Source organism: Trachurus trachurus, assembly GCF_905171665.1.
Source record: "Trachurus trachurus genome assembly, chromosome: 4".
In the NCBI taxonomy this organism is placed as follows: Eukaryota; Metazoa; Chordata; class Actinopteri; order Carangiformes; family Carangidae; genus Trachurus; species Trachurus trachurus.
This window is the reverse complement of record NC_139898.1, coordinates 32,461,804-32,478,031: the sequence shown is the minus strand read 5'-3', so window position 1 is coordinate 32,478,031 and position 16,228 is coordinate 32,461,804. Positions and strand designations below refer to the sequence as shown.

The window sequence follows — 16,228 nt, the reverse complement described above, 5'->3', positions numbered from 1 at the left end:
ACACACACACACACACTGAAACACACTCAAACACACACACAGACGCAGCAGGTCAATTAAAGCCCGGCGGAGGACGAATCAGCACAGTCCATTAAGTCGTCTGGTTTGGTCCGGACCCCCCACGGAGACGCTCTCCGTCCTTCAGCAAGGACGAACAGAACTTGTAAAGAGTCTCCGTGGAAACGCTCACACAACTGGAACTGGACCTGAGGTTAAAGGTCGCATCAGCATCAACATCCATGTCGTCGTCGACATCGGGACCGTCAGAACCGTCAGCTCGTCAGACACCTGTTGGAGTCACATGGAGTTATAACCAGTGATGGGAATAACGGCGTTACTAACGGCGCTACTTTTTCCAGTAACAAGTAATCGCAGAAGTTTCCTCCGTTATAACGCCGTTAACGTTACTGACAATAAAATGCGTTACTCGCCGTTACTTGACTCTAGAAGTCCAGTCACAAAATAATACACCCGTTAAAGTGGATTTTATTTTTTTAGTCCATCAACTAGTTGGAAAAAAGACGTTTATCTTGAACTAACCAGCATTTTATTTTAAAAACGTAACAGATATTACTAGAAATAGTTACTTTTCCTTGTAATAAGTTTCTTTTATAATGTAGTAATTCAGTTACTAACTCTTACTTTTTCAGGAGAGTAACAACTATAACTAACTATAACTAATTACTTTTTTTTACTTCCTTCCTTCCTTCCTTCTTTTTTTGACCCAATCTGTTCCCTCCCTCCATCTGTTTCCTTCTTTTTTCCCTTCCTTTTTTCCTCCCATTTTCCCTTTGTCCTTCCTACCTTCTATCCCTTTGTCCTTCTTTCTTTCCTTCCCTTCCCTTCCCTTCTTCCTTCTTTCCCTTCGTCCTTCCTCCTTCCTTCTATTGTCCTTCTTTCCTTCCTTCTATCCCTTTGTCCTTCCTTTCTTCCTGCATTCCTTCCTTCCTTCCTTCTATCCCTTCGACCTTCCTTCCTTGACCCAGGAGGACAACAGGAGGGTTTTAAGGCAATAATTCAGTTTTCTCAAGCGTCATCATGTAAACGTACTGTCTGGAAGTTCTCCAAACCCTTCCTTCCTTGGCATGACGGTGAGTAGACGATTGGTGAATTATCGATTTTGGGTGAAGTATCCCTTTAAAGGGACAACGATCGGCAGAACAAAAAATTCTCACGTTAATGTGGATGAATCTACGTTACCACTTGTTAATGGTCCATTTTAGATAAATATATGGTTTTGTCTCTATGGTTATTTTGTTATTATTAGTGGTGGTGGAAATGCTGGGCGAGCCGACCAGCGTTTCTTTACTTTCGGTTTTGTGGCGAGTCATGAGAATAATGCCGCTGAATCTCCGTTTATGGTCGGAACTACGACGGTATGTGATCGTCTTCCAACCTCTGACTTTAATTCTTGATGAATGAAAACATGAGTCTGTCTTGCGCCGGTCAAAGAATTTCACGGTGCGGCGGCTCATAAATGTAGTGAGAAAACACTTCGCTTTTCCAAAACTCCTCGTTGTCCCTTTAACTATGACTAATTATTATTTTAAAGTAACCCAGAACCTGTCGTCTAGTACCTGTGACCTGGTCCAGCCTCTCCCGACTCCAGGTGAGGTCAGTGAACGCCTCATTCACTCACTCTCTGGGCTCTTCTGGGTCGGTGTAGAGCCGAGCCCCCCTGCAGACAGATGTTACCTGGTCCAGATGTGTAATTAGAACACACTGATGTAACGTGGAGCTGCTGCTGTGCAATAACCACCACTCTCTCTCTCTCTTTCTCTCTCTCTGTGTCTACATGGTCAGTGGTTGTCGAACGCCCGGCGGTCTCTGCATTTATTCATGGGGACCCTCTGAAAGTTTAATAGAGCAGCTCCATTAATCTGTGAGCCCGCTTTAAAAGCAAGAATTAAAGATTCATCTGTATTCCCCCTCCCTCCTCCTCCTCCTCCTCCCCCCGCTCCCACTTTCCCTCCAAAGCTTACACTCTGAAATATGTATGAGTGCTGAATCACTGGGAGAGAGAGAGGAGGAAGAGGAGGAGGAGGAAGAGGAGGAAGAGGGGGGTCGTCGTCTTCCTCACAGCAGCAGCAGCAGCAATGTTACAGGTTCAAATCCCCCCACCACTGATCAGCTGATTCACCACAGAGACACAGGTGAGACGGCAGGTGTGTAGTTTACAGGTTAAAGGTCACATGGTTTAGATATCTTTATATATTTTTAAAGGGATAGTTCAACATTTTGGCCAATTCTCCTCTCACCATAATCCCTGTAGTCATAGCAGTAGGTTAATCACCTTTAAAGGGACAACGAGGAGTTTCTCCGTCGGCAGAACGAAAAATTCCGCGACAATAAAAAAGTCTAATATTAATGTGGATGAATCTACGTTACCCACACTTGTTAATGGGCCCATTTTAGATAAATATATCATTTTGTCTCTATCGTTATTTTGTTATTATTAGTGGTGGTGGAAATGCTGGTTGATCCGACCAGCTTTCTTTACTATCGGTTTTGTGGCGAGTCATGAGAATAACACTGCAGAATCTCCGTTTATGGTGGGAACTACGACGGTATGTGATCGTCTTCCAACCTCTGACTTTAATTCTTGATGAATGAAAACATGAGTCTGTCTTGCGCCGGTCAAAGAAACGCTTCGCTTTTCCAAAACTCCTCGTTGTCCCTTTAATTATCGGTGCATGTTATTTTGAGATCGGCGGGGCAGAGACGTGAGCTGCTCAGTGAACACAATGGAGGTGAACGGTCCAGGTCCCCTGTCCCTCATCAAACTCATCAAATACACAATCCAACAACTCCAAAATAACGTATATATGAAGCAAATACTCAGAACTACTTTCTCTTCTGAAATCCCTCCGCCCCAGCAGCCGTGTCTGGAATGTAGTTCCGGCTGCATTTCCCTCTAAAACAACTCTTGTCTGGTAACGTTGTGTTATTATCTCATAGCGTGGTGAATGTGCAGGTCACAACTTGTCCACCAGAGCGTTGTGGAGTTGTTGGATTGTGTATTTGATGAGTGTGATGATCATCATTGTGTTCCCTGAGCAGCTCACGTCTCTGCCCCGCCGATCTCAAAACAACATGCACCGATAATTAAAGTGGACTACGACAAGTTTTGGAAAGCGAAGTGTTTTCACACTACATTTCCCATGAGCCTCTGCCTCTTCTTGGACGGATGAAAGCGAAAGCATTTGCCAAGAATGTTTTCATTTATTGATCAAGAATGAAAGTCGGAGGTTTGAAGACAATCAGATACCGTCATAGTTCCGACCATAAACGATGCCAACTAGCGAACTAGGAAATGCTGGGCGAGCCGACCACCAAATAATAGCAAAATAACTATAAAGACAAAAGGATATATTTATCTAAAATGGACCCATTAACAAGTGGGTAACGTAGATTCATCCACATCAATATGAGACTCTTTTATAATCAAAAGCAAACTCCTCTCGGTCTCTTTAAAGGTGATGAACCTACTGCTATCACTATAGGGATTACAGTGATAGGAGAATTTTCCAAAATGTTGGACTATTCCTTTAAATCTCATTAAAGTTTTTTTTATTTTTTACTTTGTCCAGGACTCAGCATCAGTAAAACTGGTCTGGTGGATTCACCTGCACCTTGTAGTCTAGATCCGGGTCTTAACTCCAGATCCTGGTTCTGGTTCTGATCCAGATCTGAGGTCCCGGTCGTGTCCACTTATTTCTGTCCGTGGAGCCGCCGCCTGTGGTTGGAGGCAGAGCAGCAGGAGGAGGAGGAGGAGGAGGAGGAAGGAGCAGCACACTGCAAAAACTCAAACTCTTACCAAGAATATTTGTCTTATTTCAAGTCGAAACAAATCTCATTATACTTAAAGCAGAAGTAAGCGATCCGGTGGTTTTGTCTAACTTCCTGTCAGCCGATGGAGTTAGCAGTCCCCGTCCTCGTCCCTACGTCACCACATTCACGCGCATCCCCTGGCTGCACACACAGAGAGGACCGCCCCTTTATGCCGTTCTCTCTCCTCATTGGATAAACGTTGTAGGATACAAGGAAAGTTTTCTCCTCGGCTTACAGCAGAGCAGAGTGACTGACAGACCCATGTTTCAGACCAAACACTCTATAGAAGTGATTGCTGTCGGAAGATAGAACTATTTAAGACTTATATTAACACTAACATTCTGCTTACTTCTGCTTTAAAATAAGACTTGTCACATTAAAAGTAGCTTGTTTTTAGACACTTTTTTTTTTTTTTTTTACTTCTTTCAAGCACATTTTCACTTGAAATAAGTAGAAAAATCTGATAGTGGAGCAAGTTCTTCTTATACAAGCACAGATTTTTCTACTTATTTCAAGTGAAAGTTAGTTTGATTTTTTAGGTGATGATGAGTCTTATTTTAAGTGGAAAGAGGTTCATAATGAGTAGAAATTAGACCTTTTGACAAGAAATAAGACAAATAGGCCTATTCTTGGAAAGATTTTGGGTTTTTGCAGTGCAGGAGGAGGAGGGAGGAGGAGGAAGGAGGAGGAGGAGGAAGGAGGAGGAAGACACCGCGGCTCAGAAGCTCCGCCCAGCGGGGACGCACCGGGAGCAGCAGCAGCAGCAGTCGGAGCTGAGCCGGTGCCCACACCAAACGCTCCTCCTGCAGCTGCACAAACTTTCTCCTCCTCTCTCTCCCTTTCCTCTCTCCCTCTCTCTCTCCTTCTCTCTCTCTCCTCTTTGTTCCTCTGGTTCGGACTCAGTTCGGTTCGGTTCAGAAGAGTCAGAAGAACAGCTGCGGAAAGTTTGTTTGTGAGTCCAGGTTCGGACGGAGGAAACTCCTGCAAAAAAACCTGCAAGAAAAAAAAAAACTCTGCACAAAAAGCCAGCGCTCCTTGATGCGGACTCGCGGTGCAGCGGAGTGTTGAACTTCCAGAGCCGCTGCCATCAGCTCAGCCGCGGAGCAGCGGGAAGGTTTGGAGGGACGGTGAGATCCTGGAGGAGCGGTTACATAAGAGACTCGCAAAGACATAAAAAAAAGAAAAAGAAGGGAAAAAAAGAAAAGAAAAAAGAAGCATAAATCCTGAATGAGAGGATCCAAAGAGCGGGGATCGATCCGGAGCTTCCAGCAGAGAAAAGCAGCAGAGCAGAGAGGCAGGACGCACATGCACATGGACGCACTGATCCTCCTCTGTGCACAACAACCCGGTCCCCTGTGGCTCTGATCCTGATCCTGGCCCAGGTTCGATTCCCTTGGTTCAGGTTCTGGTTCTGGTTCTGGTTCAGACTGATCTGAAGTGAAGAGGAGGATGAGACTGAGACTTTGGGACAGTTTGTGCTCGTCGTGGACCTGCAGGATTAACGTGAATTCACCGGTTTGTGAGGAGGAGAAACGGTCCCCGTGAAGAAAAAAGAAGAGGAGGAATCATGGATTATTATTTTTATTTTTATCATCATCATCATAATTATTGTAGTTGTTGTTGGGGAATCTCCAACTCCAACTAAACGCGCCTAATAATAATAATAATAATAGGAGTCAAATCGATGCTTATTGATAAGTTATATCGATGTGGATGCAACCTGAGTTCTGCTGAGAGGAACTCGGAGCCTCAGACCTGATTGATGTGTTTGGGTTCTGGTCCTGGTGGTGGTTCTGGTCCCTACAGCTGAAGAAGAGAAGAGAAGAGAGAGATGTTCCGGTTCCCGTTAAAGCCGCCGTTCCTCGTGCTGCCGGTGCTCGCGCTGCTCCTCGCGCCGCTGCTCAGACTCTGCTGCTCCGCCGCCGCCGCCGTCACCGACGACCGGCTCTTCTCAGACCGGTACGGGGTCTACTGGAACAGCTCCAACCCGAGGTAAGAAAGACCAGAAGACCAGAAGACCATGCTGCTCTTAGTCTGGACCAGTTCTGTAAAGTTTAGTTTTATTTGAGGTTTCAATATGTGTCTAATTAACCTCTGACCTAATTAGAAATAAGGCCTCAAGATTAAGAGCCATCTATGAACTTTCTGCATCAAAGCAAAAACAACCAGATTTAACAGCAGCAGCTCGTTCCTCTTCTTGATAATTAATAATTTTCCATTCTGCACTTTTAACGTTTTAACGACTTCTTAATTGTAAGCAGCAGGTTAACCTGGTATTGGTGTTATTTATTGTTTTTTTGTTGTTGCTTTTTTCTGATCTCTTTTTAGTTTCTAGTCTGGACCAGTTCTGCAAAGTTTAGTTTTATCTGAGGTTTCAATATGTGTCTAATTAACCTCTGACCTAATTAGAAATAAGGCCTCAAGATTAAGATCCATATGAACTTTTTCCTCTCAGAAGCATCAAAGCAAAAACAACCAGATTTAACAGCAACTACTTCTTGATAATTAATAATTGTTCATTCTTCACTTTTAACGTTTTAACGACTCCTTAATTGTAATGATTACCACTCTTCATCAAGCATCAAGCATCAAGCATCAAGAATATGCATTGTGCACTTCATTTGATGAGGCTGCTTGTCCCTCAGCAGGTTAACATGGTATTGGTGTTATTTATTGGTATTCTTGGCTATTTATCTTATCTTATTATCTTCCTTTTTTCTTTTTTTAAATCTGTTTTTAGTTTCTAGTCTGGAACAGTTCTGTAAAGTTTAGTTTTATCTGAGGTTTCAGTAAAGGAGAACACACACATGCACATACACAAACGCACACACTAATTAACCTCTGACCTAATTAGAAAAATGGCCTTAAGATCCATCCATGAACTTTCTGCATCAAAGCAAAGACAACCAGATTTAACAGCAGCAGCTTGTTCCTCTTCTTGATAATTAATAATTGTCCATTCTGCACTTTTAACGTTTTAACGACTTCTTAATTGTAATGATTAGCCTACCACTGTGCACTTTAACAAGCATTAGCCTAATACAAAAATATGCATTGTGCACTTTATTTGATGAGGCTGCTCTTCCCTCAGCAGGTTAACCTGGTATTGGTGTTATTTATTGGTATTTTTTTTTTGCTTATTATCTTCCTTTTTTAATATTAATTTATCTCTTTTTAGTTTCTAGTCTGGACCAGTTCTGTAAAGTTTAGTTTTATCTGAGGTTTCAATAAAGGAGAACACACATACTCACACACTGTGTCTACTTAACCTCTGACCTAATTAGAAAATAGGCCTTAAGATCCATCTATGGACTTCCTGCATCAAAGCAAAAACAACCAGATTTAACAGCAGCAGTACGTTCCTCTTCTTTATAATTAATAATTGTTCATTCTGCACTTTTTTTTTGATACTTTCTTTTTCTTGTTTTTCTTAAGCAGTGTATAAACATTATACAAAACAAAGATGTGGAAAAGAACATGTTGGATCACCATGCTTCTACAGTTTGATCCTTTTTGTCCATGTGATGGTCCTTGTCCTGTCGTTTTTATGTATTCAGTCCATTTCTCCCACTTCCGGCAGTATTGATCCTCTTGAGTCCTTATTTTATAAGTCAGTTGTTCCATAATATGTATAAGACTATAAGACTTGGATACACCATAACCCAAAATTCTGCCTATAATGAATTGAATCTTCCCCAAATTTTGCGATCTTAGGACAGAGCCAGCCATTCTGCACTTTTAACGTTTTAACGACTTCTTAATTGTAATAATTACCACTGGGCACTTTAAGAATATGCATTGTGCACTTTATATGATGAGGCTGCTCGTCCCTCGGCAGGTTAACCAGATGTTGGTTGTAATATTGGTATTTTTTTGCTATTTATCTCATCTTATTATCTTCCTTTTTTTCCTTTTTTATCTCCTTTTATTGTTGGATTTTATCTAGTATTTAGCTATTTATCTCACATTTATTGTCTGAATCTGATGGAATGAGGGTTTTTGAAACAAATTCCCATTGACCCGGTCGACTCGGCAGTAAAGTATTGAAATAGAAATTGATATTGGAATAAGTCGGTCTGCACTAGTGTATTGATCAAGTTCATCTCTTCGTCCATAGATGTGTCGTTACAGTGAGTGAAGGTGAACCTGTACCTGTTAGGCCCCGCCCCCTTCGGCCTCTTGACTCTGTGGTAGAAGAAGAGGAGAACCAATCAGTCGTAGCTCAGCAGGATTAATCAATAACCACCTTTGGTTTGATATCTGATCGATTATCGAGGTGGATTCTGAAGCGTAAGATCTGACGTCGATTTTCGGATTTTCTCTGATTATTAAAAAAACAGATGAACTCTTGTAGCCTAATAAGGAAAACAGCAGCTGGGTTAATCAATAGTTGATGATCAATAATCAATAGGGATTCATTCTTCAGTTCAGACCAAGATGCCAGAGATTTAAAAACTGAGATTTAAAAACCGATTTTTCTTTGCATCGAACTTCACGACGACACCACGGTTCAACAAAGACACAAAGAACACACACACACACACACACACACACACACACACACACACACACACACACACACACACACACACACACACACACACTCTCTCTCTCTCTCTCTCTCTCTCTCACACACACACACACTCACACACACACACACACACACTCTCTCTCTCTCTCTCTCACACACACACACACACACACACACTCTCTCTCTCTCTCTCTCACACACACACTCTCTCTCTCTCTCTCTCTCTCTCTCTCTCTCTCTCACACACACACACACTCACTCACACACACACACACACACACACACACACACACACACACACACACACACACACACACACACTGACCCTGGATCAGTGTGTGTGACCTCAGCTGTCACTGGCTCGTCAGTATCTGCTCCGTCCTGGCAGCAGAGGGTTAACGGCTCACCGCTCTCTCCTCTGATTGGTCGGCTGGTGTCTGAACGGACCAATAGGAGCCGAATAGGAGTTGAAAGAAGTCGGACTCGGTTCATTCTACTAAATGTTGCAGCTTTTATTTTGAAAGGGGGACGAAAGAAACACCTCGTCAAAGTAAAAGTGGGAAAAATAAGCGTCGTATTACAGGTGTGTGTGTGTGTGTGTGTGTGTGTGTGTGTGTGTGTGTGTGTGTGTTGTCGTCTTCAGAGCACCATGAGACACGCAGCCGTCAGTGTGTGTGTGTGAACATATTAACATCATGTGATGATGATGGTGGTGGTGGTGATGTCACTGTGACCTCAGAGGTTTTACATCACGTGTCTCTGAGCTCTGATTGGCTGCAGCGTCGCCTGGTTCTGTTGTCATAGTTGTAGGAGTGAAAGCAGAATATTTAGAGGCACAAACTGTAAATTGACTCTCAAAGCAAAATATTAACATTTCCTTTTCCTTGTTCTCTCATTCATGATGGAGGGAGAGACCGATTATTATCATTATCAGTCGATATTCTGCATTTTTTCGATAATCGATATAATCGGCCGTTTTTTCACCAAAAACCAGTGATAGGAATAACAGCGTTATAAAATAACGGCACTGCTTTTTTCAGTAACTAGTAATCAAAAAGTCACTGCACTGCAGAAACTCAAAATCTTTCCAAGAATATTTGTCTTATTTCTTGTCAAAATGTCTCATTTCTAGTCAAATCTAATCTCTTTCCACTTAAAATAAGACTCATCACCTAAAAATCAACTTGTTTTTAGATAATTTTCACTTGTTTCAAACAAATTTTCACTTGAAATAAGTAGAAAAATCTGCCAGTGAAAGCAAGTTTTTTGTGCTTGTAATAAGAAAGAAAAACTTGCTCCACTATCAGATTTTTCTACTTATTTCAAGTGAAAATATACTTGAAAGACGTAAAAAGTGTCTAAAAACAAGCTACTTTTATGTGATGAGTCTTATTTTAAGTAGAATGAGATTGTTTTGAATAGAAACAAGACAAATATTCTTGGTAAGATTTAGATTTTTTGCAGCGTGTTTCCCCCGTTACAACGCCGTTACTGTTACTGACGATAAAATATGCCGTTACTTAACCTTCCTCTTGTGTTCTGGTCGCCACCGTCCTGTGTTTAGGTTTTTAATGCATAAAAGTACCACATAAATCTGTTTATTGCATCAAGACTTTTTGACTTTCTCAGGAACCTCTATTTAAACAAAATAAAACACATTTTTTTTCACTAAATTCTAAAATGCTCTGGTTAAAATGATGACATTTGTGTTGTTAGGGTCGGTTTTGACCATGTTATAATGAGAAGAACAATAATGAGTGTTGAAAAGTGCAAAACCTTTTCATGGATAAGGAGCCAAACAACGTAACCAAGAGATGAGAAACAAATGGGATGATAAATAATTGTTTTTAGTGTTTTACAGCTGATTTACGACTCAGGTCAGAACCGAACACAAGAGATGGAGGCAGAAAGCTGACACAAGAGGAAGGTTAAAGAGGAACTCTGCAGGATTTCCACCTTAACTCTTTAGTATTTCCATTAGACTACACAGATATACACATGGTAACATGGTAGATGATAAATAACCTTATCCACCGCTCCATGGATTGATTTCTCACCGGCTTCTTCCTTGTTGGAAACAGATGATGCACATGGAGGAGAGGAGGGTTAGAGACACAGAGGAGGAGACACCAAACCTGGAGAGGTCAGGGTTAATTCAAGAAGTCAAGTCACACATTAAAAAAATACACCCGTTAAAATGTAGCTACGTGATATACACAATTTTTTCCAGTCCATCAACTTGTCAGAAAAAAGCCGTTTATCTGGAACCAACTCACTCAATATCAGTAGGAGGAGGAAAACTGAGTGAGTTGGTTAGTTCCAGATAAACGGGAGGTTAGGGCGCAGAGTCAGAGTAATTTTACATATTTATATATATTTAAGCATTTTATTTTATTTTTTAAAGTAACGCAATAGTTACTTTTTTTTTTCTTATTCCCTGGTTGGAAAGCAGCAGGGAGAAGATGCATCTTATCACCGTGTACAAATAAGAAACAGTTTACTGTATTTAGTCTGATCCCAGCTGTGTTATTCTGAATTCTGACACCAAAATCTTCATCTTTACTTTAAATATATCGGTTCGAAATATCAGTTCTTAGTTTCCTTGATAACTAATAACTGGTATCGACCCTGAAAAAAACACATCAGTCGATTTTTACCTCACACACCTTGGCCTGACACCTGTAATGACAGATTATTGATTCTTTAAGTGTAAAAAAACCCCAAACAAACAGAAAATTTACTAGTTGCACATGTGTAAGTAGGAAAATGCCTCCATTCAGGGGCAGAGTCTGGAGGATGTTGATGTTTGACAGTGTCAATCAATCAATCAATCAATCAATCAATCAATCAATCAATCAATCAATCAATCAATCAATCAATCAATCAATCGGTCCGTGAATTTCAGTCTGAACTGAGTTTTCTGTTACAACATTGAGCTGAGTGAGTTTTCAACATTTGAAGCGGTGAAAGGAAACGATCGGTCAGCACTCAGTGATCAGCTGATGTCATAAATAATCGATGAATTAACATGAATCGATATAAAGTATTGATTAGGTATCCACAGTTTGTAAAACAAAAAAACATCGTATTGTGATTATCTGATTTCATTTTTGTGAGCAGCTTTTAAAAAACTGAACGACGTGATTTTGTTTGCGGGTCTGGTACCAAACTAACGTCCTGTCCCTGTTGTCCAGGGCGTCTCCGTAGCAACACAGCACTGATGCTTGGTAACCATGCACACCTGAGAGAGAGAAATGGGTCAAAGGCCAAAGTGTTGTACTGAAGAGTCACACAGTGGACAGTCTGTCGTCATCCGCATCTGATTGGACGTTTGGTTCCTCAGTGTTTAAAGGTGTACAGAAATGGCCGTTTGTCCTGTTTGTCGCCTCCTTCTACGAGTTTTCACGAGTTGCTGCACGAGTTTACCCGAGTAAGGAAAACAAATTTGATTGGTCGTTATCGAGCGGGCGGGATATTCAAAGCTTGGGGTGAGACCGAGCTCCGTGTGTGTGTGTGTGTGTGTCTCAGATGTTTGATTGACGGATGACGGAGCAGCGCGACGTATAATGTGAATCCAATCCAATCCAATGTGAAAAAAAATACCACACTTTCATCCCGGATATACTCGAAAATAGAATTTTGCACAAAGTTTGGGCTACATCATCTGAAAGATGAGTTATTACACTGATGTTAAGACCCACAGTGGGCTCAAATTCAGTTTTCTTTTCTGTACACCTTTAAGTGAAGTCGTCCATTTGTGTCACGATTTGTGTGTATGTGCGTGCGTTAACTACTGTACATTAGTAACTTAATATAAGTGAGTTAAATCTACGTTTCTCTCCCACCTACACACCTGAACTGTTACAGTCTCTCTGGGTCTCGTCCGTCTCTGAGCTGCTGGGGGAGAAAATGGCGGACGGGTTTGTTCCCAGTAAGAAGAAGAACCACTAACACACACAGCTGCAGCCGCCATTTTGTGTTTCCTCTTGAATTGGAGGTCACCCCCCCCCCCCCCACCACCACCTCACCACCACCACCACCTCCCCTCGCCCCACTAACCCCCGACACCCCGACCTGCAGGAGGAGCAGCCGAGCGTCTCCTCACACACACACACACACACACACACACACACACACACACACACACACACACACACACACACACACACACACACACACACACACAAAGACATGAAATCCAGTACCAGACGAGTGAAGAGTCGACTCAGTTTTTTTTTTCGTCCGGCGAGTGAAAGTCTCTGTCGACCTGAGGGACGACTAATAAAGTTCTGACCGTTTGAACACGGACGATGTTTTGGATTCAAAATGAACAGATTCTAATTTTTTAACCTGGAAATCTATAACGAGTCTCTGTCACCTGTGATCAGTCCGGTCGTCTGTGAAATCGATCGTTGGTCGTCCAGTAGAAATATTCATCTTGATTTTTTTTTTTTTGCACGAATCAAATCCTCATAATTGTTGTAACTGTGTTTTTGATCAAACACATTTTTTCCTGAGCGTCCGGTGTCCAAGCTCTAAACGTTCACAAAAAACACAACTGGAGGATTTGAAGCTGTTTGAGAGGAGGAACTCTTTCTTGACGGCCTGACGACCCACTGTGCCACATGATCCCCCAGTATGACATGTGCAAACTGGTGTGTAGTGGAGACTGGACCAGTATCCCATGATGCTTTGTTGCAACTACACTTCATATCACTTAACACTTTACTCCACTTAAAGGGACAACGAGGAGTTTTGGAAAGCGAAGTGTTTTCATACTACATTCACCATGAGCCTCCACGCGCACGGGGAAATTCTTGGACTGGCGCAAGACGGACGTTTTCATTCATCAAGAATCAAAGTCAGAGGTTGGAAGACGATGACATATCGTCGTAGTTCCGACCATAAACGGCGATTTGGCGGCGTTATTCTCACGAATTTCGTGTCTGCAAAACCAAAAGTAGGAAATGCTGGTGGTCGGCTCGCCCAGCGTTTCCACCATTAATTATAATAACAAAATAACGATAGAGACAAAACGATATATTTATCGAAAATGGAGCCATTAACAAGTGTGGGTAGCGTAGATTCATCCACATTAAAGCCCCTGTACAGACTTTTCATGTAGTGTTGATTTTGGCGGCCCCTGTGGATGAAAGCGGCGGAATGAAGACTGCATTTCCCACTGTCATGAAGACGAGACTTGCTTTTTTTTTTTTTTTTTTGCAGCGTAATGTATCTATTGGTATGGTTTGGTCAGTGGTCCGACCCGACCATGCCTTCCGTATCTTTACACTGATGGGCTCATTTGCTGTTGTAGGTAACAGAGACACATCAGCAGAAACCACAGACTTTTGCGTATCCAGTTAAAAGCTCCGTACAGGGGCTTTAATATGAGACTCTTTTATAACCAAATACAAACTCCTCGTTGTCCCTTTAACACTTTACACCACTTAACACTTTAGGGCCGAGATATACTTGCTGTAAACAATGCGAACGCGAGCGCATCATGGCTGCCATGCGTTACCTGCGTCCGTTTGATGCGTCGGCCGCGACCGAACGCATGATGCGCTCGCGTTCGCATTGTTTACAGCAAGTATAACGAGGGCTCTACACCACTTCACACGTTACACCACTTGATTTCACACTTTACACCACTTCAAAACACTTCACACCGCTTCACTCCACTTCACCCTCGTCACAGGTGTTCAGGTGTGCTGCAGGTGCTGATGTTCATGTTTGTGGTCACATGATGCAGGTGAGGGGGCGGAGCTTAGGTCAGCTGGTCGTTCTGTCGCTGTGACGGACGCAGAGCAGGAAGCAGCACTCTGTGTCTCCATGTCAGCTCGTTTCCTGTTGGCTGTGTGTGTGTGTGTGTGTGTGTGTGGTGGGGGGGGAGTGGAGTCGACCAATGAGGTGTCGGCGTGTCATCAGCAGGGAGGGGCTTCTGTCGACCCCCCCAGTTATTTTTATATTCTCTCCTCCTCGTGTCTCAGCACTTCATCATGCTTTCTGCTCCCTGCTCATGCATTTTAATGCCTGACCCACATTTCACGGGATACACACACACACACACACACACACACACACACACACACACACACACACACACACACTTGGGGGAACTTTGAAGTCCTGGCTCGAGCTCACAGGAGGAGGAGGGTGAAGAGCTGCAACCTTTCACTGTTTTCTGATGAAACCGTGGGGGGGCGGCGGGGCGGCGTTAGCAGAGCGTTAGCTTAGCATAAAGACTGGAAGCAGAGGGAAAGTGTTAGCGTAGCGTAGCATAGCTTAGCTCGAACCTCTTTAATTAAAACCTAAAGGAAACTGAATGTTTGGACATTTCTGAATGAGGTTGACAACGTGGACGTGTCTTTTGTGTCTCTGGTGTCGAACTGGACCTGAACGTCTCACACAGGTGTGGGAATGTGTGTCAGCTTCTTTAGCAGAGCTTTTCTTTTTTGCATTGATGTGTTCAGGTTCAGTAAAAAAAAAAAACAGAAGTGGAAAAACATCTGTTGTCATAATAATAATAATCAATATTGTGAAATACTTTTTTTTTTTACTTGATTTTACCAGAAATCCATATTTTTATTACATACAAGAAATTGAAATATCAGATATTGAAGCATTTGTGGACAGATTTGTGTGTGTATCTGTGTGTGTTTATTCGTGTGTGTGTGTGTGTGTGTGTGTGTGTGTGTGTGTGTGTAAACAGGATTAGCTGCAGGTGTCCTCTAACAGGATTACAGACTCCTGAGTCGTCTCATCTTGTTGATCCCAAATTATCGTCGGTGAAAACAAAGCTGTTTGTGGACCGAGGGGTCACACACACACACACACACACACACACACACACACACACACACACACACACACACACACACACACACACACACACACACACACACACACACACACACACACACACCTTCAGGTCCAGCTGTGGAAACATCAGGACCTGCAGCGTTGAACCTCGACCGCTGAACAGACTCAGAGCTGCTGAAATCAATCAATCAATCAATCATAGAACTGAATGTTTTAGTTTTTTCAGTTCAAACAAACTTTATGAAAATAAATGTAAACGATGACGACAATAAAAGACGTTTGAAATGAAACTGAGAGACAGAGATGAACTGAACCAGAGGATGAGTTCTGCTCTTCTCTCTGAGGACCGTTCCTCCTCCTCCTTTGATCAGCTGATCAGAGAGTATTGATCGGCAGCTCTGAGCCGATCGATCGATAGATAATCCAAACGGTCTAAATGACGGCGTGCACCTGCAGTCGCCACAGGGCTCGAGTCCCTGAACGCACCACGGCAGGGACTGAGGGAGGCGTTCAGGGTCGGCTCAGGTCAGAACGGATCCGTTTGACTTTATTTTACAAACCTCAACGGTAAATATCTCAATATAATGAATGAATGAATGAATTTTTATTTTCGTGTGTATCGCTGTTCGTCTCATCGCCCAGGCCTTTTCAAGAAATAAAGAAAATGTAAATATATTCAACTGAAAAAGACGTTTTAGCTTCTCAGCATCGTCCAACCACACAAATTCGTTATTTGGATCTACTTTACTGAACAATTTTTGTCTTATAGAGTCATAGAAATGTCACATAAATTACAAATTCTATCGTCTTCTGCTGTGCCAACATATCTGCCTGTCTCAATATGATTAATAATATATTAATAGTAATAATATAAGAATAATATTTTATCATATACAACACAACCGGTCTTTAAATTTGTGGTTTTCAGAATAAAACGGCAAAAATAATAATTATAAAAGATCTGTAAACGTCGGTGAATAAACAGTTGCGAGCTCTAATAATTTATATTATTATAGATTTAGCTTTAGTTATTGATTCAAA

General features: G+C 42.2%; 1 protein-coding gene across 1 annotated transcript in view; it reads left to right on the top strand.

Moving 5' to 3' along the window:
- Positions 1-5,662: 5,662 nt before the first annotated feature.
- Positions 5,663-16,228, top strand: part of efna2b (ephrin-A2b) — a gene marked incomplete at both ends in the record, with an annotated part of 40,944 nt that continues 30,378 nt past the window's right edge. The window contains one exon of the mRNA XM_083970941.1: positions 5,663-5,823. Within this exon, the coding sequence (XP_083827067.1) occupies positions 5,663-5,823 (161 nt within the window). The remainder of the gene's footprint in view (positions 5,824-16,228) is intronic.